General features: G+C 42.8%; 1 protein-coding gene across 1 annotated transcript; it reads right to left on the reverse strand.

Moving 5' to 3' along the window:
* Nucleotides 1–3,056: 3,056 nt before the first annotated feature.
* LOC310633247 (vomeronasal type-2 receptor 26-like) lies at nucleotides 3,057–27,425 on the reverse strand (the record flags this gene model as incomplete). Its single annotated transcript, XM_083350933.1, has 6 exons — nucleotides 3,057–3,952; nucleotides 5,515–5,641; nucleotides 14,144–14,371; nucleotides 14,664–15,479; nucleotides 23,529–23,718; nucleotides 27,364–27,425. 6 exons carry the CDS (start codon nucleotides 27,423–27,425, stop codon nucleotides 3,057–3,059), a joined length of 2,319 nt encoding a protein of 772 aa, XP_083207059.1.
* Nucleotides 27,426–27,974: the final 549 nt, after the last annotated feature.

The raw sequence follows: 27,974 nt of genomic DNA on the forward strand, positions 1-27,974 counted from the left end.
GGGCTGCCCTTGAGGACCACCCGGAGGCTTCAGCTGGTGCAGAATGCAGCTGCGCGAGTCATGATGGGGGTCTCCCAATACTCCCATGTAACACCTCTACTCCGCGAGCTGCATTGGCTTCCGCTAGCCCTTCGGGTGAGATTCAAGGTGCTGGTGATGACCTATAAAACCCTAAATGGCGAGGGTCCGGGATATTCGAGGGAACACCTGCTGCCAGCATCAAGCTCCCTTTGTCCAGTGCACTCCCACAGGGAGGGTCTTCTCAGGGTGCCACCGGTTAAAGATTGCCGGCGGGTAACACCCAGGGGTAGGGCCTTCTCAGTGGGTGCACCTGCCCTGTGGAACCAGCTGCCTGCGGAGCTTAGGACTGCCCCCGACCTCCGTTCATTCCGCCGGGACCTGAAGACCTGGCTCTTCGAGCTCTCTGGCCCAGGCTGAGACTTTTTTAATTTTAATTTTAACTGGGTTTTTTTATTTTTCTCAGGGTTTTATTTAATCTTTTTAAATTTGTTTTAACGTTTGTATTGATTTTCCTTTAAATGCCCTGTAAATCGCCCTGAGTCCTTCGGGAAAGGGCGGTATATAAATCTAAATAAATAAATAAAATAAAATAAAAATAAATAAAGATATAATGCAGGATTCCTCTGGTGTCTGGCTTTGACATCAAAACATTTTTTTTGAAGTGCTTGTTGACCAATCTGCTCAATAATTCTAGTAAGGTCTCTTGAGACTTAATTGAAGGACAACAAATACATCTCAATGATCAGGATAATTGTGAGGAATGGAAAATCCCCTCTAGAAACTTTGAATTATTCAGAAGGTAGGTGTCCAAAGAGAGAACTCACAGAGATACTGTGAAACTTGGAAAATGGGTACTGAGGGACATTGGAGAATTTGGCCCCAAACTTTTAGCATGGCCATGAATATGAATAATTTCACAACAAAGTAAATTTATATTCCATCTATGTTCTTCTGTACAGCAGTGTGCAATTGAAAAAAAAAGATTCAAGAGTACAGGTAGTCCTCGGCTTATGACCACAATCAAGCCCAAAATTTCTGTTCCTAAGAGAGACATTTGTTAAGTGAGTTTTGCCTCATTTTATGACTTTGCTTGTCAGAAGAATGCAAAAATGTATGACATGACCTCAGGACACTGCAACCATCATAAATATTAGACAGTTGCCAAGCATTCGAATTTTGATCACATGGTCATGGGGATCCTGCAACGGTCATAAGTGTGAAAAGTGGCATGTTATTTTTTTAGTAACTTTAAATGCTCACTAAGTGAACTGTTGTAAGTGTAGGATTACCTGAACCAATTGTTTTGAATGCTCACAAAGTGGGGGTGGGGTGGGGTGTCATCAAAAACATTTCCCGTTGATTTTATTCCTTTTTTTTCCTTTTAAAATTCAGCAAAACTCAAGAGAAAGTTTGGGTTGCCTGGCATGGGAGGTCTCATAGTTGGCCTCAGTTAATCCAAGGGCAATTTGGCTCTTTCTTTAAAAAAGCAACAATGAATAGCCTGTTTCTTGGTTTGAGAAAATCACTGCTCTTTATGAAATTAGAATAAACCTAATAAAACCTAGTTTTATCTAGCATTTGAATAAGTCTTCTTTCGTTTTCTTTTTTCTTTTTTTATTTTGTCTTCTATATATATTTAATAATGCTAAGTTTTGTTTGATCCTATATAAGTTAGAGAGTGATGGATTTTAGAATTTATAGTTGTTAGTATATGGTTGTTTATGATTGCTTTTTTATATATATATACCTTGTATTTAGCTCTGGGAAGTCCGGGGGGGGAGGGGGGTTGGGGGGAGGTGGGGGGGGAGGAGGGAGGGGGGGAGGGGGGGAAGGGGGGAGGTAGGGAGGGGAGGAGGGAGGGCGAAGGGGTTTTTTTAAAGGAAAACTGTATTTTTAAAACTTTTCAATAAAAAGAAATTAGAATAAACCTTGATTGTATATTTCTTCAATTAATTAAACATTCAGTGGGAGAGGCTGTCTCTCGTGCCGGCCCCTCTCCCTCAGTTCCTGTCAGCACCCTGCTTCTGATAATCTCCCCATGTGGCCTACCTCTGGGCAGCTGCATCTTCTCCTTCCCCCACAGACACCGCCGGCCTTCCCAGGCATCCTGCTTCTTCGGCCGACTGCCAGCTGCTTCCTGCTTCTTCGGCTGCCTGCCAGCTGCTTCCGGAAATGCTGGTAGGCATGGCTGCTCAAACGGGCCTTCCTGCCGGGTCTGCCACTGAACAGCTGACCCAGGAGGCTGCCACTGAACAGCTGATTCAGGAGGTGTTGGAGAGGGCTACGCGGTGACTGGAGTGTCCCGGTGGCTGCGCTGCTGACCGGTTATGTGTGGGGACCTGGGGGGGGGGCAGCGGAGCATTTGGAGCTCCCTGCTGGGATGGCTGCCGGCCAGAAGAGCCCAGGAACAGACTTCTTTGGGTTTGCGGAGGGCAGTTTGGGCTGCGGTGTTCCTTGTGCAGCTGGGCACGGTTGGGCCAGACATTTAGGAATAAGGGTGGGGGTTACATGGTCTACTTACCTGGTTGGGGGTGGGCAGCCTGGGGGGAGACAGGCTGACGAACGCGCGTGGGGTTGGCGTCTGGAGACAGCAGCAAACAGAGCTGTAGGGGGGAGGAGGAATTATATGGAAATGTGGGCAGATGTTGGTCTATGGATTGAGGGCAGAGCCCTGTATCTGGCAACCATGTAAGCATTGGGAGCGATGCTGACTTTGTTTTCACTTTATGTGCATTGGAGCTGAATAAAGCAACCTCTGTTTTGTCACACGTTCCTGTTGAAGATTCGTGTTTGCTTTCATTGAGGACATGTAGTTGACAAGATAGTGCCTAAAGTGACAATTCTGAATGATGAGTGACCCTTAAATTAAATAAATATTTTTACTGAGATGTAGAGACACACAGTAATTTTAAACACTCAGCTGAAAAAATACACAAAGAAACACATTATTTATTTACCTTTAGTGAAATAGGGTTATGTTTCACTTGGATTTATCAAATGACATTGTTAGCCAGTAATTCATAACAATTATTATTTTATTTTAACTTTAAATGTTCTTTTGTATTCAGATCTGGCTTCAGAATGATAATGTAGCACTTGGGGATGAAGATACAGCCCAATAGACCAGCACTGGAGGCCAAGATGGAGAAGACCTGCACAGCCACCATGTACTTCCCTTTGGTACTCAGGTAGGTGGGTACAAAGGAGACCCAGACACTGCAGAAGACCAGCATGCTGAAGGTGATGAGCTTGGCTTCATTGAAGGTTCCAGGTAGATTCCTGGCCAGGAAAGCTACTGTGAAACAGATGGCAGCCAGGAAGCCCATGTAGCCGAGAGCACAGTAAAACATGGCAATAGATCCTTCATTGCATTGTAGTATGATCTCTCCAGGCTGAGAGTGTAGATCAGAGTCAGGAAATGGGGGAGAAGTGCCAAGCCAGCTGCTGCAAATGACTATCTGGATACCAGAGCAAGAAAGGATGATGGAGTTGGCCAAACTCTTCCCCAGCCATTTCTGAACTTTATTCCCTGGTTTTGTGGCCAAGAAAACCAGCACCACTGTGATTGTTTTGGCCAAGACAGAAGAAATGGCAACTGAGAAGATAATGCTGAAGGTTATCTGTCGGAGAAGGCAGGTGACTCTCCTTGGCTGGCCAATGAAGAGGAAGGAAGTGAAGAAGGAAAGCAGAAGGGAGACCAGGAGGATGTAGGAAAGGTCTCTGTTATTGGCTTTGATGATTGGAGTGTCTAGGTATTTAATGAAGATTCCCAAGACAAAGGCTGTTGTTAAAGACAGGAACACGGTAATGGAAATTAGGATGACCCCTAAATAGTCTTTATAATTTAGGAAGGTTTTAATCTTAAGAATACAGCGATCTTGACTGATATTTGGATGCTGATCTTCTGGACAAGGGGTGCATTTTTCTGAATCTGAAAAGAGGAAGAGTATTGGCCATCTTAAAGCTGGTTCTTTCACCTTTTATTGAAGCTACAATTTGCATAAAACTAGTAAGGAATGAATGTTGAGAGATAAACATAAGAATGAAGATACAGAATGCTGAAATAGATAATGTATTTCCTATGCAGAAAACTCTGTAGATCAGCCTGTCTATGGTGATTCTCAGTCATCCAGGTCATAGTTATCCCAAAGATGCTTTTTCACAAGGCAGCTGGATGTTTCACTTCTCACCCAAGAAGTTTCTTCAGCTTTGACTGGATGGTGGGTAATGGAAGGATTTATACTCTTCGCAGACAGCTGGTCATTTGCAATCTTTTAGAGAGTTGTTGAGGACTCTCCACACCCATTTGCACTACTCAGGTGACCCTGATGACACAGATAAACCTCCAAGTGGCCTCAACAACTCTCTAAAAGAATGCAAATGACCAGCTGTCTACAAGGAGTATAAATCCTTCCATTCCCCACCACCCAGTCAGCTGAAGAAGCTTCTTGGATGAAAAGCAAAACTTCTTCAAAGAAAAACAAGGAAGTCCAGTTGCCTTGTGAAAAAAGTACCTTTGAGATAAATCAGTACACTGACATCAAATATATGCAAAGTAGAATAGATAAAAAAACTGAAAAATAAGATTAAAAAAACCAATCAAGAAAAAACTTCTAGAAGCAAGAAAAATCAAGGAAGCACTGGAAATAATAAAGCTGTACATAACAGCTGTAACCAAAGAAAATGAGCAGATATGAAACTTGCATTGCATACTAAAATCTCCAATTTCAGTTACGGGTTTCTACCAGTCCATCAATGAAGATACTGCAGTGAACCAGTCAACACCTGATGAAGAAGAAACAGTGCAATTCTATGCACACTATGGGACAACCCAAAGAAATATAACACGAATAAAGCTTGTTTAATAAAGTGGGTAAGAAAGGATGAGAAAGTGAATAAGAATTTTAAAAAAGCTGAAATGAAAGAACTTGTAATAACAGCATAAATAGTGAAGAAAAGGGCAAAGAAATTCATTAACCTTTCAGCACTGGGTGAAATGAGCTGTAAGGTTTTTGATTGAAATATCTGACTGGTCTGCATTCACTTGCTGTCCTTGCAGTTTAACAACATCTGGAAAAACCTACCTGATAATGAAAGATCCAAAAAAGGGGCAGCACAGGACAGCTATAAGCCAATTATCTGCTTTTTACAAGTTTCAAATTGGTAACTGATGTGGTAGCTGATAAAGTGAAAGAAAGTAAAACAAGAAAGTCCAGTTGCCTCATGAAAAAGCATCTTTGGGATAATGAGGTAAAGAGAAAGATGGATTAAGAGAGGTTTCTTTCAAGGAAACCCACTATGATGAATAGAATAGGATGGGATAGAACAGAACAGAACAGAATAGAATAGAATAGAATAGAATAGAATAGAATAGAATAGAATAGAATAGAATAGAATAGAATAGAATAGAATAGAATAGAATAGAATAGAATATATTTTTAAAATTATATTAAACAACATCTGCCTATCTGAGTCCCCTCTGATGTCACCCACCTTCCTGGGTGGAGATGGTTCCTTCTGCACAAGGAATACAGTCATAGCAGCAGATGGGCTTCCCTTCCTGAGCCACCTTCCTGAATCCGGGATGACAACTTTCCACACACCTGGAAGGAGGGAGGGGCTGAGGAGGGAAAGGAAGAACATTCAGAATATGAACTCGTTTTGAGAAAAAATAGGAAAGGATGGACCACCTTATCAAAATGAATTAGCTGTGGCTTAAGATACACTTAGGGTTGGAGAAGATGATGAAAAAACAAATAGAATTCAAACCAGAATTGTTTTTGTTAGGAATGATAGGTCCCAACTATGACAAGGAGAGTGGATACCTAATATTACATGTACTGACAGCAGCGAGAATTATGTATGCCCAATACTGGAAAAATGAAAAGTTACTGACTGAAGAAGTATTAAATAAGAAAATATTGGATTGTGCAGAAATAGATAATTAACTTTAGACATTAAAGAGAAGAGCATTCAGTTTACTATAGAACTTGGAATAAATTCTATCACTGGCTAGATAAATGAATTAGAGAGAAAGGAATGTGATATGTAATTTTGAATTTATTCGAGTAAGGAAAATACTATACATTGAAAACTTAGTATTGTTTATGATAATTTATTATAACTATTATTATCAATCATTAGCTTTATCATTTTTATTCATATATATTTAACCAAACAATATGCTGTTTGCCAAATATTGAATGCTATTGGGGGAAACCCCAACCCTCACCCCCAACCTTCCCTATACCCTAACCCTAATTCCCACCCCTTTACCCCCTTCCCCAACCCTAATAATTTTTTTAAAGAATTAGCTGCAGGCTACTTGCCAGTTTATCATCTCATCTAATGATGAGAACAGACATAGTTTTGAAAGTTAGATTAGTTTAGATACCGACGTCTTTTAGAAAAGGACATTAAGCTGACACATTGAAGAATTCCATGGATGAGAATCCTAAAGGGGAAAACAACTCAAGAAGCTTGGGAAATTTTGAAAAGTGAGATAATAAAGGCCCAGTCTAGCACAATCCCAACAAAGAAGAAAAATAACAGCTCTCAAAAGAAACCAGCATGGCTGCATAAAGAACTCTCTGATAAACTGAAAGATAAAAAGGACAAGTATAAGAAGTGGAAAGAGGGGCACATAACTAAGGCAGAATATCAGCAAACAGCCCATGCCTGCAAAGATGAAGTGAGGGAAGCTAAGGCTCAAAATGAACTAAGGCTTGCGACCAAAGTCAAAAATAACAAAAAAAGCTTCTTTCAACATACCGTATTTTCCGGCATATAAGACGACTGGGCGTATAAGAAGACCCCCTACATTTCCTTTTAAATTATAGGGTTTGGGCTATACTCGCCATATAAGACTACCCCTCTTCCAACGCACATGAAATAAAAATTAAAAAACATCAGATTTGATTTTAATATGGTAATTTTAATTCAAATGCTTATGACATGCAGGTACTTAGTAGGAAAACTGTCACTTATAATCATAAGGCTGTTTGTCATCAAACATGTAAACATAAAACAGTGCAAGTGGATTAAACATCATCATCATCATCATCATCATCATCATAAGTTGGAGGTCATCTAGTCCAACCCCCTGCTAAGGCAGGAAACCCTATACCATTTCAGACAAATGGCTGGCCAGTCTCTTCTTAAAAACTTCCAGTGTTGGAGCATTCACCACTTCTGGAGGCAGGTTGTTCCACTGGTTAATTGTTCTGACTGTCAGGAAGTTTCTCCTTAGTTCTAGGTTGCTTCTCTCCTTGACTAGTTTCCATCCATTGCTTCTTGTCCTGCTTTCAGGTGCTTTGGAGAATTGCTTGGCTCACTCTTCTTTGTGGCAGCCCCTGAGATATTGGAACACTGCTATCATGTCACCCCTCACCCTTCTCTTCGTTAAACTACACATACCCAATTCCAGCAACCGTTCCCTATTTTCCTAATTCACTTTTTCACTTTTCCTAATTAACTCTAAAGCTTTCCCTGCGCAGAGCCTTAAGTAACACCAGCTGCCTGCAATTAGTGCAGGTTCGCATCCCACCAGGCTCAAGGTTGACTCAGCCTTCCATTCTTCCGAGGTAGGTAAAATGAGGACCCAGATTGTTGGGAGCAATAAGCTGACTTTGTAATAATGCTGCTTGTGGGGTGTGTGTGAAAGCCCTAATAAGCAGGCATATACATAGAATGAAGGCTATTGCTAAGGACATTGAGTCTTCAGAGAAGGGCGGGATATAAATGGGATAAAAAAAAGACCAAATGGGAGATCTGCTCCAGGTTTTCCAGCCCGCCTGCCCAGTTCCTGAGTCAAATGTGTCCTTAGAGCTAAGCAGCTGCTCTGACTGCTGCATTCCCCACCTGCCTTTCAAGTTGGGATAGACTACAGCTGCTCTTCAACTTTAGAAGGAAAGACACCCAGACCCCAGCCTGTAAAAAATCACAGACTGCAGCTTCTTCTCCAATTGGTCCCGCTTTCCCTGCACAGACTAAATGGGAGATCCGCTCCAGGTTTTCCAGCCATCCCTGTCCCTAAAGTTTCAGCACCCAGTGTATAAGACGACCACTGACTTTTGAGAAGATTTTCATGGGTTAAAAAGTCATCTTATACGCCAGAAAATACGGTATAAGAAACAAGAAAAAAGTTAAGGAAATGATTGGTCCATTAGTGGGGGAAAGTGGCAAGAAGGTGACAAGCAACAGGGAGAAAGCAGAACTATTTAACTCATTTTTTGCATCTGTCTTTACACAAAGGGAAAAAACAGTCCAACCAACCAAAACCATAAAAAACAGAATAGAAACGCAAGTTAAGATAGGCAAGAAAATGGTAAGTGAGCATCTGTCCAGCCTAGACGAGTTCAAATCACCAGGACCAGATGGATTACACCCCAAGGTTCTCAAGGAACTGGCAGACGTGATCTCAGAACCACTGAATTATATTTTTCAAAGATCCTGGAGCACTGGGGAACTACCAGAGGACTGGAAGAGAGCTGATGTAGTTCCCATCTTCAAAAAAGGGAAAAAAATAGATCCAGAAAACTAGACCTATCAGCCTGACCTCAATACCTGGGAAGATTCTGGAAAAGATAATCAAACAACAAATCAGCGAACTCCTTGATGCGAACAAAGTTATCACTAAAAGCCAACATGGGTTTGTCAAAAACAGATCATGCCAGACAAACCTTATTGCATTCTTTGACCAAGTGACAAAACTAGTGGACCAGAGGAATTCTGTAGATATAATTTACTTGAATTTCAGTAAGGCATTTGATAAAGTAGATCACAACCTACTACTTGATAAGATAGAAAAATGTGGGTTAGATAGCATCACCACCAGATGGATTCGTAGCTGGCTGACAGGCCGTACTCAGTTTGTGGTCCTCAATGGAACTGCATCTACATGGAAGGAAGTGTGTAGTGGGGTACCCCAGGGCTCTGTTCTGGGCCCAGTGCTCTTCAATATCTTCATCAACGATTTGGATGAGGGGATGGGGAACTCATTAAATTTGCAGATGACACCAAGCTGGCAGGAATAGCCAATACTCCAGAAGATAGGCTTAAGATACAGGAGGATCTGGACAGACTCGAACACTGGGCACTATCTAACAAAATGAAATTCAATGGTGAAAAAACTAAGGTTCTGCATTTAGGCAGGAAAAATCAAATGCACAGGTATAGTATAGGTGGTACCTTGCTCGATAGTAGTAACTGTGAGAGAGATCTCGGAGTCCTAGTGGACAATCACTAAAATATGAGCCAGCAGTATGCTGCAGCTGCCAAAAAAGCAAACACAGTGCTAGGCTGCATTAAAAGAGGGATAGAATCAGGATCGCGTGAAGTACTAATACCACTTTACAATGCCTTGGTAAGGCCACACCTGGAATACTGCATCCAGTTTTGGTCACCACGATGTAAAAAACATGTCGAGACTCTAGAAAGAGTACAGAGAAGAGCAAGAAAGATGATTTGGGGGACTGGAGGCTAAAACATATAGGAAACGGTTGCTGGAATTGGGTATGTGTAGTTTAATGAAGAGAAGGGTGAGGGGTGACATGATAGCAGTGTTCCAATATCTCAGGGGCTGCCACAAAGAAGAGGGAGCCAGGCTGTTCTCCAGAGCACCTGAGAGCAGGACAAGAAGCAATGGATGGAAACTAGTCAAGGAGAGAAGCAACCTAGAACTAAGGAGAAATTTCCTGACAGTTAGAACAATTAATCAGTGGAACAACCTGCCTCCAGAAGTGGTGAATGCTTCAACACTGGAAGTTTTTAAGAAGAGACTGGCCAGCCATTTGTCTGAAATGGTATAGGGTTTCCTGCCTTAGCAGGGGGTTGGACTAGATGACGTCCAAAGTCCCTTCCAACATTATTATTATTATTATTATTATTATTATTATTATTATTATTATTATTATTATTATTATTATTATTATTATTATGGCTATAGTCTGGATAAATCTGAGAATTATGAAAACTGTTAACTACTGACATCTAGTGGAGGATTAGACCATAAAACTACAGCTGCTTTGACTTTTAGCGAAATAAAGAACAGCTGGGAACAGAGGAAAGAATACATACTGGACCATCTACTACAAAGTGAGAATCACATTTGTTTTAAAAACTGTTGACCTTCTGGGATTATAAATACTTACTGAGCTGTAATTTCTAAGATCAAGAATTGTTTGAAAAGAAAGAAAAACCTTGACCTTTGGCTAATCTTCTAGGGGAGAATTTACTGGAAAGCTCTTAGCTGGGTAAACATTCTGGAGTGCAATTTTGGCTGGTTGATAATTGTAAGACTTCTGAACAGAAGAACTGTTATAAAACATTCCTTTCATTGGTGCTTTGATAACTAGAAACACATTGGATTACAGAAACCACATATAAAAAAGAACTATATAAGATTTGGTTGTTTGGATTTTTAGATTAGCTGGTTTGATAAGGCTAAACATAGAGACTATGGTATCAGTGAAAGACTATCTGGAAGGGGGGGGAAAGAGAAAATGGATGTTGCATACCTATCTAAAAGTGACAGGAAACCACACCTCATATTCCCTTCTGAAGGCCCCAACCTGGAACATCAGAGATCTGCAGGAACAACACAACAAGATAAGATATATACTTTCCAGGAGGAAATGTAAGCAATGCTGCGACAGATTCAAATGACAATTGTTTCAAACCACAATGACATTAAAAACAACTTCGATGACATAAATGAGTACATCTTCAATTAAAACTTACAATTAAAAAACTGTCAGAAAACAACAACAAAGAATAAACAAACAAATCAGATAACAGAGCATAAATCAGAGGAAAGTGACCCAAATAGGGAAGCTACAAATGAAGAGAACTACAGCTTAAGACAAACAAAAGAAAATCTGCAAGATTTTGCCACAACAATGAAAATGGAAAAGATAATTTATCTTTCAGGACTTCAAAACAAACTTGAGGATAAGAAAGACATTCTAACAAAATGGATTACAGAGCTGCCAGGAAAATCATTAGAGTTTGGGAGACCAAAAATGTACATCCTACTTAACTTGTCTTTCCCATTCCCACTACACTCACAAAAATACAGGAAGAACTCCCTGGCAAGCATAACATATTGACTCAGAAAACTACCTGGCAAAAGAAGAAGACTAGAGCTATATTTAAGAGATTTGATTCGATTTACCAGGTGGAGTACTATATGATTAAACAAAGAAAAGAAGAAATAAGGGAGGCATGATAGCAGTATTCCTGTATTTGAGGGACTGCCAGAAAGAAGAGCGGGTCACATTATTCTCCAAAGCACCGGAGGGCAGGGCAAGAAACAATGGTTGGAAACTGATCAAAGAGAGAAGCAACCTGGAATTAAGAAGAAACTTCCTGACAGGGAGGGCAATTAACTACTGGAAAGCTTGCCTCCAGAAATTGTGGGCGCTCCATCACTGGAGATTTTTAAGAAGAGACTGGACAGTCACTTTCTGAGATGGCATAGGTTTTCCTGCTTAAGCAGGGGGCTGGACTCGAAGACGTTCAAGGTCCCTTCCAGATCTATTTTTTATATATATTGCGTAATTCAATGAAGCTATGAGCTATGCCATGCAGGGCCACTCAAGATGGAAAGGTCATAGCAGAGAGTTCTGACAAAACGTGATCCACTGGAGAAGGAAATGGCAACCCACTCCAGTATCTTTGCCATGAAATGGACAGTACTAAAAGGCAAAATGATATGACGCTGGAAGATGAGCCCCTCAGGTCGGAAGGCGTCCAATATGCTACTGGGGAAGAGCAGAGGGCTAGTACTAGTAGCACCAGAAAGAATGAAGCGACTGGGCCAAAGCCAAAAGGACGCTCAGCTGTGGATGTGTCTGGTGGTGAAAGGAAAGTCCGATGCTGTAAAGATTTTTTCTCCATAGGAACCTGGAATGTAAGATCCATGAATCAAGGCAAGCTGGATGTGGTCAAACAAGAGATGACAAGACTGAACATCGACATCTTAGGTATCAGCGAACTAAAATGGACAGGAATGGGTGAATTTAATTCAGATGACCATCAAGTATACTACTGCGGGCAAGAATCCCTCAGAAGAAATGGAGTAGCCTTCATAGTCAATAAAAGAGTAGGAAAAGCAATACTGGGATACAATCCTCAAAATGACAGAATGATCTAAGTTCGAATCCAAGGCAAACCATTCAATATCACAGTAGTCCAAGTCTATGCCCCAACCACCGGTACTGAAGAGGATGAAATTGACCGGTTCTATGAAGCCCTACAGCACCTTATAGAACTAACACCAAAAAATGATATTCTTATCATCATGGGGGATTGGAATGCTAAAGTAGGAAGCCAAAAGATAACCGGAATAACAGGCAAGTTTGGCCTTGGAGTGCAAAATGAAGCAGGGCACAGGCTGATAGAATTTTGTCAAGAGAATACGATGGTCATAGCAAACACTCTTTTCCAACAACCCAAGAGACGGCTCTACACATGGACATCACCAGATGGTCAACACAGAAAACAGATTGACTATATGCTCTGCAGCCAAAGATGGAGAAGCTCTATACAGTCAGTAAAAACAAGACCAGGAGCTGACTATGGCTCAGACCATGAGCTTCTCATTGCAAAGTTTAGGCTTAAACTGACAAAAGTAGGGAAAAGCAGTAGACCACTCAGGTATGAATTAAATTTATTTTTTTATTTATTTTATTACATTTATATACCACCCTTTCCCGGAGGACTCAGGGCGGTTTACAGGGTAATTAAAAACCAAAAATACAAAAGTTAAAAACCAAGTTTAAAAAAGATTAAATTTATCCCTATATAAATAAAACCCCAATTAAAATAAATTAATCCTCAGCCTGGGCCAGAGAGCTCGAAGAGCCAGGTCTTCAGGCCCCGGCGGAATGAGCGGAGGTCGGGGGCAGTCCTCAGCTCCACTGGCAGCTGGTTCCAAAGGGCAGGCGCCCCCACTGAGAAGGCCCTATCCCTGGGTGTTACCCGCCGGCAATCTCTTACCGGTGGCACCCTGAGAAGACCCTCCCTGTGGGAGCGCACTGGACGAAGGGAACTTGATGCCGGCAGCAGGTGTTCCCTCAGATATCCCGGACCCAAGCCATGTAGGGCTTTATAGGTCATCACCAGCACCTTGAATTTCACCTGGAGGGCAACCGGAAGCCAATGCAGCTCGCGGAGTAGAGGTGTTACATGGGAGTATCGGGAGACCCCCATCACAACTCACGCGGCCGCATTCTGCACCAGTTGAAGCCTCCGAGTGGTCCTCAAGGGCAGCCCCATGTAGAGAGCATTGCAGTAGTCCAAACGGGAGGTCATGAGCGCATGAGTGACTGTGTGTAGGGCATCTCGGTCCAGATAGGGTCGCAACTGGCGCACCAGGCGAACCTGGGCAAAAGCCCCCCTGGTCATGGCTCCTATATGGTCTTCAAAATTGAGTCGTGAATCCAGGAGGACGCCCAAGTTGCGAGCCCTATCAACGGGGGGGTAACACCTCACCCCCCATCGTTAGAGATGGAATAGTCTGGTTGACCCGAGATGCCGATATGCACAGCCACTCAGTCTTGGCGGGATTGAGACGAAGCCTGTTTCTCCCCATCCAGACCTGGACTGCCTCCAGGCTCCAGGACATCATATCATATCCCTGTTGAATATACAGTAGAGGTGACCAATAGATTTAAGGAATTAGATCTGATAGACAGATCCTGAAGCTAAAACTCAAATACTTTGGCCACCTAATGAGAAGGAAGGACTCACTGGAGAAGAGCCTAATGCTGGGAAAGATTGAGGGCAATAGAAGAAGGGGACGACAGAGAATGAGGTGGCTGGATGGAGTCACTGAAGCAGTAGGCGTGAGCTTAAATGGACTCCAGAAGATGGTAGAGGACAGGAAGGCCTGGAGGAACATTGTCCATCGGGTCGTGATTGGTCGGACACGACTTCGCAACTAACAACAAGAACAAAAAAGACTGCTAGTGTAAAAAAAAATCAATAAAATATATTTTTTAAAAAACCACCTGAGTTTAGAAAAAGGCAACATTTCTGATGTGAAACTGGGGATCCTTCAAATCCGCTATTACCCCATTGTAAGAGTTACAGAAAGAATGAAATAAAGAGGTTTCCTCACCTTGTTCAGCTTTTCCATCTGTGCAATATTGTTCTCATAAATCACCAGTTTGGAACCCTGGATTCCCTGTCTTTCTAGATGCCCAGATTTCATCCTGGTGACAGAATTGTTGGTGTAAACCATCCAGTTCACAATGTCCAAGTCAACAGCCGGGTCTCCATTCTCATCAAAATACACCCCATCAATGGAATGATTATACAACTGGGGGTTTTGAAGGAAAGCATGAAACTGGAAAGGAAGAGGAAAGGAGAGTATTTGGAAAGGAAACCAGACGTTCTATGATAAAAGCCCCTGGTTTACCCTGAGGGCAAACTGAATATTTCTCTACACAAATCCCAGGTTCTAGATTTATTTACTCCTTCAGGGCAGAAACTGGACATAGTTGAACCATAACAGCTACTAACGTATTGCTTAAATACATACAGAGTAAACTGTTGAAAGAAAAAGAGAACATTTTTGGTAACCTGGATGCTGAACCCTCCCTTCTTACAGTTTGGAACTGAGTTGTGCACTAAAATACCTGCCAGGCCTTCAGCCTTTGAGCTCCCAGGTTCTCACCATTGTTTCTCATTGGCCCCTTGGATCTGGAGAGATAGGCTGAATGCAAGGCCAGCCCCACAGCCCAGATTATGTTGTAAGTGAAAGAGCTGCCGAGAGACAGGATTTGTTGGATCTCTTCCTGGGGTAGAAGCTCCATTTCTTCTCTTTCCCTGCACTGTCTCCAGACTTTCAAAGAGAAAACATCCTTGGTGGAGGAACACGTAAAGGATTTCTCTACAAAGTGTTTCATGGAGGAGTGAAATTGTTTAAAAGCGTCAAAGGCCACCATTTTATTTGTCTGCACAAGAAAGGAAAAAAAGCCCCAAATGTTTTCGAAGGTAGAGATACTACTTTCCATGAAATCCCAAGTGAGATCCCAGCAGGCTGCTATGATCCAGAGTTTTCCCATGGTGGGTTCCTTGAGACGTTTAAGCATTCCGTGCGTAATGAATATTCCTATCTGGAATGAACTAATCTCTGCACTGTAGAGAAAGACATTCACTTGTCTCCACTTGGCAAATGATTCCAATGTCATCACCAGGTTTGTGACTTTTATGGAAAACAGTTGAGATAAAACTGGACAAATGCCCTTCTTGACCAGCATGGAAGTCATTGTCCTCATGAACCTCTCTCCCTGGTCGGTGTCTGGAGCCATCAGGCCAACCAAGGTCCATCTGAAATGGAGGAGCAGCTCGACCATCCCTGGATACTGGACACCTTCAGCAGGAAGCATTGGGTAGAAGAAAGGAAACTGAGTTTTGTCCCTCAGAATCGGGGAAACAAAACTGTAACTGATCTGAAAAAGGAAGACAAATTTATTATGTGACTGTTTTGGCTCCCAGAATTAAGATGCTTTATAATTCCAGAAATCATACAGTATAACTCAATGAAATGGGTGTTCAGAAAGATTTATTTCCAGATAATCTAGGCAAACTTTCTTTGCTGTGGACTGGTCTGGTCACAATCATATCTATCCACTTCTGTAGGTAAAAAAGGAGTAATTTCCTCCATATCATCAGCGTTACCTGATTACAGCTGCTAGACACGCGTGTAGCATATTTAGTACAAAGGTCTTAGAAGCCTGGCATACAGCCAGGAAATCCTGTAATAAACTATGAAGCTCCACCCACTTAACTAGAAAGCATGGTATTCACTAAAAAGCTAGACTACACTTCCCATAAGCCATCTTATGGCCGGGCAGGGACAGGGGCCTCCAGCATAAGCCCAACAAGAGGCCCCTGATTAAGTTCTTAGTTAAGTTTTTTGTGGGGTTAGGGAGGGGGGTGGGAGAAGACTATGGTTGCTCGGCGAAGGGGGGGTCTTCCAACAACCATAGCACAGGCCAGGCCTATGATCGTTCACGAAAGGGAGGAGTGGGGTGCAGTCCCCGACGAAGCCCAGTGGCGAGCTAACGGACAACCAATTACCAGGACGGTGGGGAACGGCAGAAGGTGCACAAGCAGAGGGCCGTATCGACACCGGGAGGGTCATCCCCGCTTGCTACAAGCGGTGGGATGCTCCGACCCTCTGTACTTTCCCCAAGGACCCGGGAGCGAAGATGTGCAGCCTCCTGAGCTCAGGCTGGTCTACCTAAATGCCAGGTCCATTGCTAATAAGGCTCCCCTTGTTCGAGACCTAGTGGAGAGTGAGCACGCGGACCTGGCTTGCATCACGGAGACTTGGTTGGGCCCAGAGGGTGGGGTCCCTTTGGTTGACCTCTGCCCACCAGGCTTCCGGGTGCTACACCGGCCACGAGCTCATGGTAGGGGTGGGGGTGTGGCAGTCACTATTAGGGAGACCTTATGTCCGCGGGAGACCACCGTTTCTCAGATAGTCGGGTGTGAGTCTCTCTTTGTGAGATTTGGTTCTGGGGCGCAGTTGGGCTTGCTGCTGGTGTACATTTCGCCTAGTCGCGCAGCGGCAGCCCTGCCCGAGCTGCTCGATATCCTCTCGGGGTTGGTGGTTGAGTTTCCCAAACTTATAGTTTTGGGAGACTTCAATCTACCATCCCTGGGAGGTTCATCTGAGCTAGCTCGGGAGTTCATGTCTTCCATGACGGCCATGGACCTGACGCAAGTAATTTCTGAACCAACTCATGAGGGAGGCCACACCCTTGACCTGATCTTTTTATCTAGACGGTGGTTGGATGATCTTGGTGGGGGCTTTCCATTTATTATGCCCCTGTCATGGACCGATCATCACCTCCTGCGGCTGGTCTTCCGTTTTGCCACCCCCCGCCGTGGGGGTACGGAGCCAATTAGATGGTACCGCCCCAGACGCTTAATGGATCCTGATAGGTTCCAGGCAGCGCTTGGGAACCCACCTGCACTCCCTGCTCACAGCTCGGCGGATGCCTTAGTGGAAGCCTGGGAAATGGCAGCCACAGAGGCACTTGACCGAGTTGTACCCCTGCGGCCCCTGACCCGGCGCAGATCCCAGCGAGCCCCATGGTTCACCGCAGAGCTCCGGGAGATGAAGCGTCGGAGACGGGGCCTAGAGAGCCGTTGGAGATCCAGTCGGTCCGAATCCGACCGGTTGCGACTAAGAATCCACACCAGGTCTTATCTTGCAGCGATAAGGGTGGCGAGATCCAATTACTTCTCCACCCTCATCGCATCCGCAGATAATCGCCCGGCTGCCCTGTTCAAAGTGACTTGCTCCCTTCTGAACCAAGAGGTGAGGGAGGAACCCTTACAGGGTCGAGCCGAGGAATTCGGTCAATATCTGTTGGATAAAATCGCTCGGATTCGAACCGGCCTGGACTCCAACTGGCAGAGTCTGAGGAACAGGACATGGGCAGTCTTGTTGACGTCATCTGGGAGGAATTTGATCCTGTGACTCCAAAGGAAGTGGACAGGATTATGAGGAGGTTGAGCTCCTCCACATGCTTACTGGACCCGTGCCCTTCCTGGCTGGTTTATGCAGCTAGGGAGAGGACACGAGGCTGGCTCCAGGCGGTTATATCTGCTTCTTTGAGTGAGGGTCACTTCCACGCCTCCTTGAAGGAGGCGGTGGTGAGGCCTCTCCTCAAGAAGCCCACCTTGGACCCAGCCTCATTGAATAACTTTCGTCCAGTCTCCAAACTTCGCTTCCTTGCGAAGGTTGTTGAGAGTGTGGTGGCGCATCAGCTTCCTCAGGTCCTGGATGAAGCAGATTATCTAGACCCGTGCCAATCGGGCTTCAGGCCGGGCTACAGCACGGAGACGGCATTGGTCGCTCTGATGAATGATCTCTGGAGGGCCCGGGACAGGGGGCATTCCTCTGTCCTAGTCTTATTAGACCTTTCGGCGGCTTTCGATACCATCGACCATGGTATCTTGCTGCGGCGCCTCAGGGGACTGGGAGTGGGAGGCACAGTTCTTCAGTGGTTCTCCTCCTATCTCCTGGGACGCTCGCAGTCGGTGTTGGCAGGGGGACAGAGGTCGACCCCGAGGCCTCTCGTCTGTGGAGTCCCTCAGGGGTCGGTCCTCTCGCCTCTCCTGTTCAACATCTACATGAAACCGCTAGGTGAGATCATTCGTGGTTTTGGAGTAGGGTACCATCAGTATGCTGATGACACCCAGCTTTTCATCTCAACCCCAAACAATATCAGTGATGCCCTCGACGTGATGTCCCGGTGCCTGGAAGCTGTTCGGGAATGGATGGGGAGAAACAGGCTTCAACTCAACCCGGACAAGACTGAATGGCTGTACATACCGGCATGCCAGGATACTCAGAGCATTCCATCCCTTAACATCGGGGGTGAGTTATTACCCCCTGTTGATAGGGCCCGCAACCTGGGTGTCCTCCTAGACTCACAGCTTTCCTTGGAAGAGCACATAGGAGCTGTGACCAGGGGGGCCTTCACTCGGGTTCGACTGGTGCGCCAACTACGACCTTATCTGGACCTGGATGCCTTACGTACAGTCACCCATGCACTTGTGACCTCTCGCCTTGACTACTGTAACGCTCTCTACATGGGGCTGCCCTTGAGAGCCACTCGGAAGCTTCAACTAGTGCAAAGTGCAGCTGCACGAACACTTTTGGGGGCCTCCCGATACTCCCATATCACACCTCTCCTCCGTGAGCTGCACTGGCTTCCAGTTGCCTTCCGAGTGAAATTCAAGGTGCTAATGATGACATACAAAGCCCTACATGGCATGGGTCCAGATTACCTACGGGAGCACCTTCTGCCAACATCAACACCCCTCCGTCCTGTGCGCTCCCACAGAGAGGGTCTCCTCAGGGTGCCACCGGTCAAAGAATGCCGGCTGGTGGCCCCCAGGGGGAGGGCATTCTCAGTGGGTGCACCAACCCTCTGGAACTGCCTGCCTACCGAAATCCGGATGGCCCCCGACCTTCGCAGCTTCCGGCGCGACTTAAAAACTTACTTGTTCCAGCAGTCCGGCCTGGCCTGATAGCTCTTGGGGTTTCATTTGTTTTTACTATTGTTTAATTGTATACCTACCTTCCTCTGTACACCGCCCCGAGTCCCTCGGGAGAAAGGGCGGTATATAAAAACAAACAAATAAATAAATAAATAAATAAATGAAATCTTTGACCAAGTGACAAAATTAGTGGACCAGAGGAACGCTGTAGATATAATTTACTTGGATTTCAGTAAGGCATTTGATAAAGTAGATCACAACCTACTACTTGATAAGATAGAAAAATGTGGGTTAGATAGCATCACCACCAGATGGATTCGTAACTGGCTGACAGGCCGTACTCAGCGTGTGATCCTCAATGGAACCGCATCTACATGGAAAGAAGTGTGTAGTGGGGTGTCCCAGGGCTCTGTTCTGGGCCCAGTGCTCTTCAACATCTTCATCAACGATTTGGATGAGGGGATAGATGGGGAACTCATCAAATTTGCAGACGACACCAAGCTGGCAGGAATAGCCAATACTCCAGAAGATAGGCTTAAGATACAGAAGGATCTGGACAGACTTGAACACTGGGCACTATCTAACAAAATGAAATTCAATGGTGAAAAAAGCAAGGTTCTACATTTAGGCAGGAAAAATCAAATGCATAGGTATAGTATAGGTGGTACCTTGCTCAATAGTAGTAACTGTGAGAGGGATCTCGGAGTCTTAGTAGACAATCACTTCAATATGAGCCAGCAGTGTGCTGCAGCTGCCAAAAAAGCCAACACAGTGCTAGGCTGCATTAACAGAGGGATAGAATCAAGATCAAGTGAAGTACTAATACCACTTTACAATGGTTTGGTAAGGCCACACCTGGAATACTGCATCCAGTTTTGGTCACCACGATGTAAAAAAGATGTCGAGACTCTAGAAAGGGTACAGAGAAGAGCAACCAAGATGATTAGGGGGCTGGAGGCTAAAACATATAGGGAACGGTTGCTGGAATTGGGTATGTGTAGTTTAATGAAGAGAAGGGTGAGGGGTGACATGATAGCAGTGTTCCAATATCTCAGGGGCTACCACAAAGAAGAGGGAGTCAAGCTATTCTCCAAAGCATCTGAAAGCAGGACAAGAAGCAACGGATGGAAACTAGTCAAGGAGAGAAGCAACCTAGAACTAAGGAGAAACTTCCTGACAGTTAGAACAATTAACCAGTGGAACAACCTGCCTCCAGAGGTGGTGAATGCTCCAACACTGGAGGTTTTTAAGAAGAGACTGGACAGCCATTTGCCTGAAATGGTATAGGGTTTCCTGCCTGAGCAGGGGGTTGGACTAGATGACCTCCAAGGTCCCTTCCAACTTTATATATTATTATTATTATTATTATTATTATTATTATTATTATTATTATTATTATTATTATTATTATTATTATTATTATTATTATCTCCTGAGGAAATAGCATTTAACCCTGTAAATGCTACATGTTCTTACATACAATGCTGCTAAGGCTGCTGTATTAACCCTGTAAATGCTAAATACACTAACACAGTTCTTACTTCCTAAACTAGATATAAAATGGAGCAGCTGAATATATACTGGTCCAGCACAGTGACCCAGAAAGCCCCTAAATAGCAATTCTCTTCCCAATGAACCCTTCTGAAATAAAGATTCTTTGGTGGTGACTTCACTGCTCTGCACAGGTATTGATTTTCTTTCTACTTGCTCCTTAAGTGCAGCATTTTGCTGTTTCAATGTGTCGGAAGAATCCTCATATGTCGATTGGGAGACCTATATCATTTCAGATAAATAATACTAATACTGATACTGATACTGATATTGATACTGATACTAATAATAATAAAGTTGGAAAGGACCTTGGAGGTTATCTAGTCCTACTCCCTGCTCAGGCAGGAAACCCTATACCATTTCAGGCAAATGGCTGTCCAGTCTCTTCTTAAAAACTTCCAGTGTTGGAGCATTTACCATTTCTGGAGGCAGGTTGTTCCACCGGTTAATTGTTCTAACTGTCAGGAAGTTTCTCCTTAGTTCTAGGTTGCTTCTCTCGATTAGATTCCATCTGTTGCTTCTTGTCTTGCCTTCAGGTGCTTTGGAGAATAGCTTGACTCCTTCTTATTTGTAGCAGCCCCCGAGATATTGGAACACTTAACCCTATTTTGTCCCCTTCTTTGAAGATGGGAACTACTGCTAAGCTTGTAAGCCGCCCTGAGTCTTCGGAGAAGGGCTAGATATAAATGGAATTAAAATTTAAAAAAAACCCCAGCTCTTTTCCAGTCCTCTAGTAATTCCCCAGTGCTCCAGGATCTTTTAAAAATATAGTTCAGTGGTTCTGAGATCACATCTGCCAGTTCCTTGAGAACCTTAGGGTGTAATCCATCTGATCCTGGTGATTTGAACTCATATAGGGTGGACAGGTGCTCACTTACCATTTTTTTGCCTACCTTAACTTGTGTTTCTAATCTGTTTTTATGGCACTATTTTTGATAAGTTGGACTGTTTTTCCCCTTGTGTAAAGACAGATGCAAAAACCGAGTTAAATACTTCTGCTTTCTTCCTGTTGCTTGTCACCTTCTTGCCACTTTCCCCCACTAATAGACCAATCATTTCCTTAACTTTTTTCTTGTTTTTTTACATGTTGAAAGAAGCTTTTTTGTTGTTATTTTTGACTTTGGTCACAAGACTTAGTTCATTTTGAGCCTTAGCTTTCCTCACTTCATCTTTGCAGGCATGGACTGTTTACTGATATTCTGCTTTAGCTATGTGCCCCTAGTTGTCTGCTAGGTTTGTTAGGAATCTGTTTGATCTTCCACTTGGTGAAGAGTTTGTCTCCCAGTTGATTTCAGGGTAATTAAAGTCCCCCATTACTATTGTGATGTGCTTCCTACATACCTTAGTTAGTTGACTAGCAAAAAGTTCATCTATTTCCTCTGTTTGGTTGGGTGGCCTATAGTATACATCTATGGCAATGTCATTTCTCCCCCTTTTATATTGACCCAAATGCATTCAAGACTGTTTTCATCATTATTGTGTGCTATTTCTGTAGATATGTAGTTATTTCTTATATAGAGAGCAACTCCACCTCCTCTTTTGTTTGATCTGTTTCTTTTAAATAATTTAAATCCCTCTAGCTGTGTGTTCCATTTGTGTGTTTCATCCCACCATGTTTCCATAATGGCAACAATATCTTATCTGCCCTCATTTACCTGAATTTCTAGTTCACCCTGTTTACTGTTCATACTCTGTGCATTGGCGTATAGGCATTTGAGTCCTTTTTGACTGACCCTGTGTTTACTTTCTACATAACCTGTGTGGTGCCTGAGTTCCCCTATTTTCTTACCACCTGTTTGGTTAGTGCACTTTGTGTGGCACTTGCTATTTAAAGCTTGATTTTGCTTGACAGCAAGGTTGATATTCTTGTCCACACACACTTCTATGTTACATGCACTGATAATCCTATAATTTTTAGATTGGTGGGGACAGGGATGTTCTGTATCAATTAACTCACTGTCCCTGTTGTTTAGTTTAAATATTCTTCCAGAAAATTTGTGAATTTATTGCCAAGTAACTCAGTCATTGTCCAGTCTCCTTTTGAAAGTCTCACTGATGGCGTACCCACAAATTTTGAAGGCAAGTTATTCCATTGGTTAATTGCTCTTATCATTAGGAAATTTCTTCTTAGTACTAGGTTGCTTTTTTTCCTTGGTTAGTTTTTAGCTACTGTTTCTTGTTTTGCCTTTTGGTGCATTGGAAAATAGTTTGAATGCCTTGTCTTTGTAGGAGTCCCTCAAATATTAGAACAGTGCTATCATGTCTCCCCTAGTTCTTTTCACTAGACAAGGCATATCCAATTCATGTAACCATTCTTCATACATTTTAGCCTTCAGATTTTTTTTTTGCTCTTCTCTGGACTCTTTCCACAGGTTCAGCTTCTTTTTTATATTGCGGCGACCAAAACTGGATGCAATATTCCAAGTGTGGCCATATTAAGGCTTTGTAAAGTGGTACTAATACTTCACTTGATTCTCTCTTTCTATTAATGCAGCCTAGCATTGCATTGGCTTTTTTTTTGCTGCTGCTGCATGCTGTTAGAATAGGATAGAGCTGGAAGGGACCTTAGAGGTCTTCTAGACCAGCCCCTTGCTCAAGCAGGAGAACCTATACCATATCAGACAAATGACTGTCCAGTCTCTTCTTAAAAAACCTCCAGTGATGGAGCACCCACGATTTCTGAAGGCAAGCTATTGGCTCATATTTAAGTGATTGTCCACTAGGACTGCAAGATCCCTCTCACAGTTACTTGCAATAAGCCATCTTTCACCTATTCTGTACCTATACAGTTGGTTTTTCTTACCTAAGTGTAAAACTCTTTTCTCCCTTTGGGAATCTTGATCCTTCATCCCCAAAGTCCATGATAAAACTCTGTTCTTAGATTTAAATTTCTATGGTTAAATATTGTCTTTTTGGTAAAGAAATACCTGTGGGATTTTATAGGTGCCCAACATGTTTGAAATGAGGATGGAGATGTCAGCATTGGCCCCTTCAAGAACGGCAAGGGTGTTTTTCTGCCTTCCACATCTGTAGTTGGGAACATTGGCCTCTCCATCTGAAAGCAGATCCAGAAGAGCATCCAAAGTAATTTGCTCATTGAAATAGTGTTCATAGATACTGTAACCCAGAGTGAGGTTAGGTAAGAGATTCCTAGAATCTTGGTGGAAGTGGTGGACAGCATAAAGGAAGGAGAGCATTTTCCAATATTTTGTGTATTTTCCCCTGTATATATAAATATATTAGAAAATAAATCAAAAAAACATTTTCCTGAAATACTATCCAATATTCAACTTCATCTGGTATCAAGAGTTTTTATGTGAGAGTTAAAACATTCCTTAAAATATTAATATAGAAAACTAGTCAAATTCGTAAATTTTAGTACTAAAAATTTTCAAATCCTGTTTCAAAAGTACTATCTCAGTTTATAACAAAAACAGAAAGTCAATTTTATGAACGGGTTGATGATATTTCGTAGCATTTTAGAATGGATTGTTTAATTTCTCTTAATAAGGGTGGCTGATATCCTGAGATATCTCACATATTTAAATGCAATACTTAACATATTTAATTCATGTTATGTCTAAAAAAATCTAATTGTTACAAACCTTTGCTTATTCTGATTTTATAAATATCTTTGGAGTTGGACCAAGAATTCAATCTAGTTTAATAGATATTCTCTCTATCTCAACCTTTTAGTATAAAATCATTTTAGCCAGCTTTTAATATTTGGAAATTTTACCTATTCTTTAATATTAGTATAGATTATAAAGATAAAACTTGAAAGGGTGATTTAGGAGATAAGTTCTACAGTCTAATTTACTAGATGTAAACATAACCCAAGCACACCATTGTGATCATCAGGATCTTTGTATTGGATCACTATTTTAGAATATTTTCATTTTTATTGAACTTGGGAGCATTAAATACTTGTCATAAATTCATAACTGGGAATCATAAACATTTGCCAAATCAGTGAATAAGTACATTCTTAACTGTGACTCTTTCATCTCAATATCTATGGAGATTCTCAGTCATGCATGTCATGGTTGTCTCAAAGGTGTTTTTCAAAAGGCAACTGTCCTTTCGTTTTTCAGTTTTCCCTTGAAAACATTTCACTTCTCGTCCAAGAAGCTTCTTCCATTGCTCCTTCAGCAACATGATCACAGTGTTCTGCTATCTAAGCGGTTGCCACAAAGAAGAGGGGCTCAACATACAGTATTGTCCAAAGCACCAGAAGCAACAGATGGAAACTAATCAAGGAGAGAAGCAACCTGGAACTAAGAAGAAATTTCCTGACAGTGAGAACAATTAATCAGTGGAATGACTTGCTTCCAGAAGTTGGGAATGCTCCAACACTGGAAGTTTTTAAGAAGAACGTGGACAACCATTTGTCTGAAATCGTATAAAGTTTCCTGCCTGAGCAGGGGTTTGGACTAGCAGATCTAGAAGGCTAGAAGATCCTTTCCAACTCTGATATTCTGTATTCTGTTGCCTTTTGAAAAGCACCTTTGGGACTTTCGTCTGAATAGTTAATCTTAGAGTAGAAAAGAAATTGTGAAGCTTCTTCCATCACCATTTCAGGGAGAAAATGGAGTACTTCTAAGAATTTGCAACCATGTCATTTTCAGAAGTCAAGATCAGTTTGAGGATGACTTTCTTCTATCCTTCATGGGCCAGAGAGGAGTAAGGAGGGACCACCCCATACTCCATACACATAATGTAGCTCTGCTTAAAGGAAGTGAAGAAAGGGAATGTTTCTTCTGCACATTGAAAGGAAAGCAAAGATCTCTACTTTGACCATCTTACTTGATAGGTGCTGAGGAACCTCATCATCTGCAGGACGTAAACTGGATAAATTAGAACAGAAAGAGAGCAAAAGTAGCAGATCAAGCAGACAATATCTGGTTAATTTCAGAGGGCTGAAACTGACTTACAAGGATAATTGAATGGAAGGAGTTTTGTTGAAGCTACATGGTAGAAACCTAGATTGGGTTGCAGAGATTATCCCACTAATGAGAAAATCTCCTGGCTTGTAATAATTCTGCGAATAAACTTCTTGCTCCAGAGTCAAGAGGCATTTGGCTTTGCGCTGCTGAGAAGCTCCCTGAGGCCACAAAAGCAGCACAAGGAGAAGTAGAAGCAACATGATGTCATGGCCTGATTCACTGGAGTGCATTGCAGATTTCTTCTCAAAGACAGAGAAGAGCAGGTAGAAGAAATAAAAACTCTCTTCCAAAATACAATCTTCACAGGAGGAGCCAGGCAAGTTTCACATCTGAAAAGGAGGGGAGTAAACACAGCCCCTGCCTCCCTTAAAAATCTCCTCATGCTCTCTTTCTAATGAGAAGATATAATGCAGGATTCCTCTGGTGTCTGGCTTTGACATCAAAACATGTTTTTGATGTGCTTGTTGACCAATCTGCTCAATAATTCTAGTAAGGTCTCTTGAGACTTAATTGAAGGACAACAAATACATCTCAATCATCAGGATAATTGTGAGGGATGAAAAGTCCCCTCTAGGAACTTTGAATTATTCAGCAGGTAGGTGCCCAAAGGGAGAACTCACAAGCGATAGCTTCAAACCTGGAAAATGGGTACTGAGGGACACTGGAGAATTTGGCCCCAAACATTTAGCATGCCCATGAATATGAATAGTCTCAAAACAAAGTAAAATTATATTCTGTCTATGTTCTTCTGCACAGCATTGTACAATTGAAAAAGAAAGATTCAAGAGTACACATAGTCCTCGGCTTACGACCACAATTGAACCCCAAATTTCTGTTGCTAACTAAGACATTTGTTAAGTTGGTTTTGTCCCATTTTATGACCTTTCTTGATGAAATTTTTAAGTGAATCCCTGCAGTTGTTAAGTTAGCAACACAGATGTTAAGTGAATCTGGCTTCCCTATTGACTTGGCTTGTCAGATGGACACAAAAGAGGATCCCATGACCTCAGGACACAGCAACCATCATAAATAAGAGTCAGTTGCCAAGCTTATGAATTTTGACCACATGGCCATGGTGATCCTGCCATGGTTATAAGTATGAAACATGGTCATGTCATTTTTTTAGTGTCATTATAACTTCAAATGGTCACTAAGTGAACTGTTGAAAGTTAAATGTCTATGACGATTCTCAGTCATCTAGAGCATTGTTGTTCTAAAGGTGCTTTTTTCACAAGGCAACTAACTTTTTTGTTTTTCTTGAAGATGTTTTGCTTCTCATCCAAGAAGCTTCTTCAGCTCTGACAGAATGGTGGGGAATCGAAGGATTTATACTCCTTGCAGACAGCTAGTCATTTGCATTCTTTTGGTGAGTCGTTAATGCTACCTGGAAGCTTATCTGTATTGCCAGGGACACCTGAGTAGTGCAAATGGGTGTGGAGCCTTCATGGAACTGATGGAAGGACTGTGCTGTAGACTGGAGATAGATAATATCATATCCCTCCCCCTCTGTTGAGAGAGGGCTGTTCAGTTTTGACAAAGATGGACTCTTTGACCCCCTCTTTCAAACCAGCGGTCCTCTCTGTCCAGAATATGGACTTTGCTGTTGTCAAAAGGGTGACCTTTGTATTTTAAATGGAGATAGACTACTTGCGGGAGACTCATGGGAGGCTCATGTGGCAGCACTGGCAGCAGGAGGAAGCAGAGGTATGCTGTGTGGCCATCTGGCTTGTGCAAGTCTCCCGCAAGCCTGGCGGCCATGCAGCACATCTTGATTGCCTGCCTTCCCCTGTGCCTCTGCCTCCATGCTTGGACTTACCTGCACTGCATGGGCTGCTGCTGCTGCTGCCGCCAGACAACGTCACCTCTTGTGCTGGCCATGCCCACCCCTGGGTTTATTTTTATATTAGGAGCATGCTAAAAAAATCAAGCTAGGGCTTATTTTCTGGGTGGGACTTATTTCTGGGGAAACATGGTATTTTTTCAATTAATAAGGCTTTTATTAAAGATAGTGCCTAAAGAGACAATTCTGAATGATGAATGACTCCTAAATTAAAGAAATATATTTACTGAGATGTAGAGGCACACAGTAATTCTAAGCACTCACTGGAAAAATACATGGACAATTTTTTTTTTACTTTTAGTCAAACAAGGTTATATTTCTCTTGGATTTATCAAATGAAAAGCTCCCTGAGGCCACAAAAGCAGCACAACGAGAAGTAGAAGCAACATGATGTCCTGGCATGATTCACTGTGGTGCACTGCAAACTTCTTCTCAAAGACAGAGAAGAGCAGGTAGAAGAAATAAAAACTCTCTTCCAAAATACAATCTTCACTGGCCTTCCTAATTCAGGAGCCAGACAAGACTTCACATCTGAAAGGGAGGGGAGTAAACACAGCCCCTGCCTCCCTTAAAAATCTCCTCATGCT

This window comes from Vipera ursinii (assembly GCF_947247035.1).
Source record: "Vipera ursinii genome assembly, chromosome: 2".
Lineage (NCBI taxonomy): Eukaryota > Metazoa > Chordata > Lepidosauria > Squamata > Viperidae > Vipera > Vipera ursinii.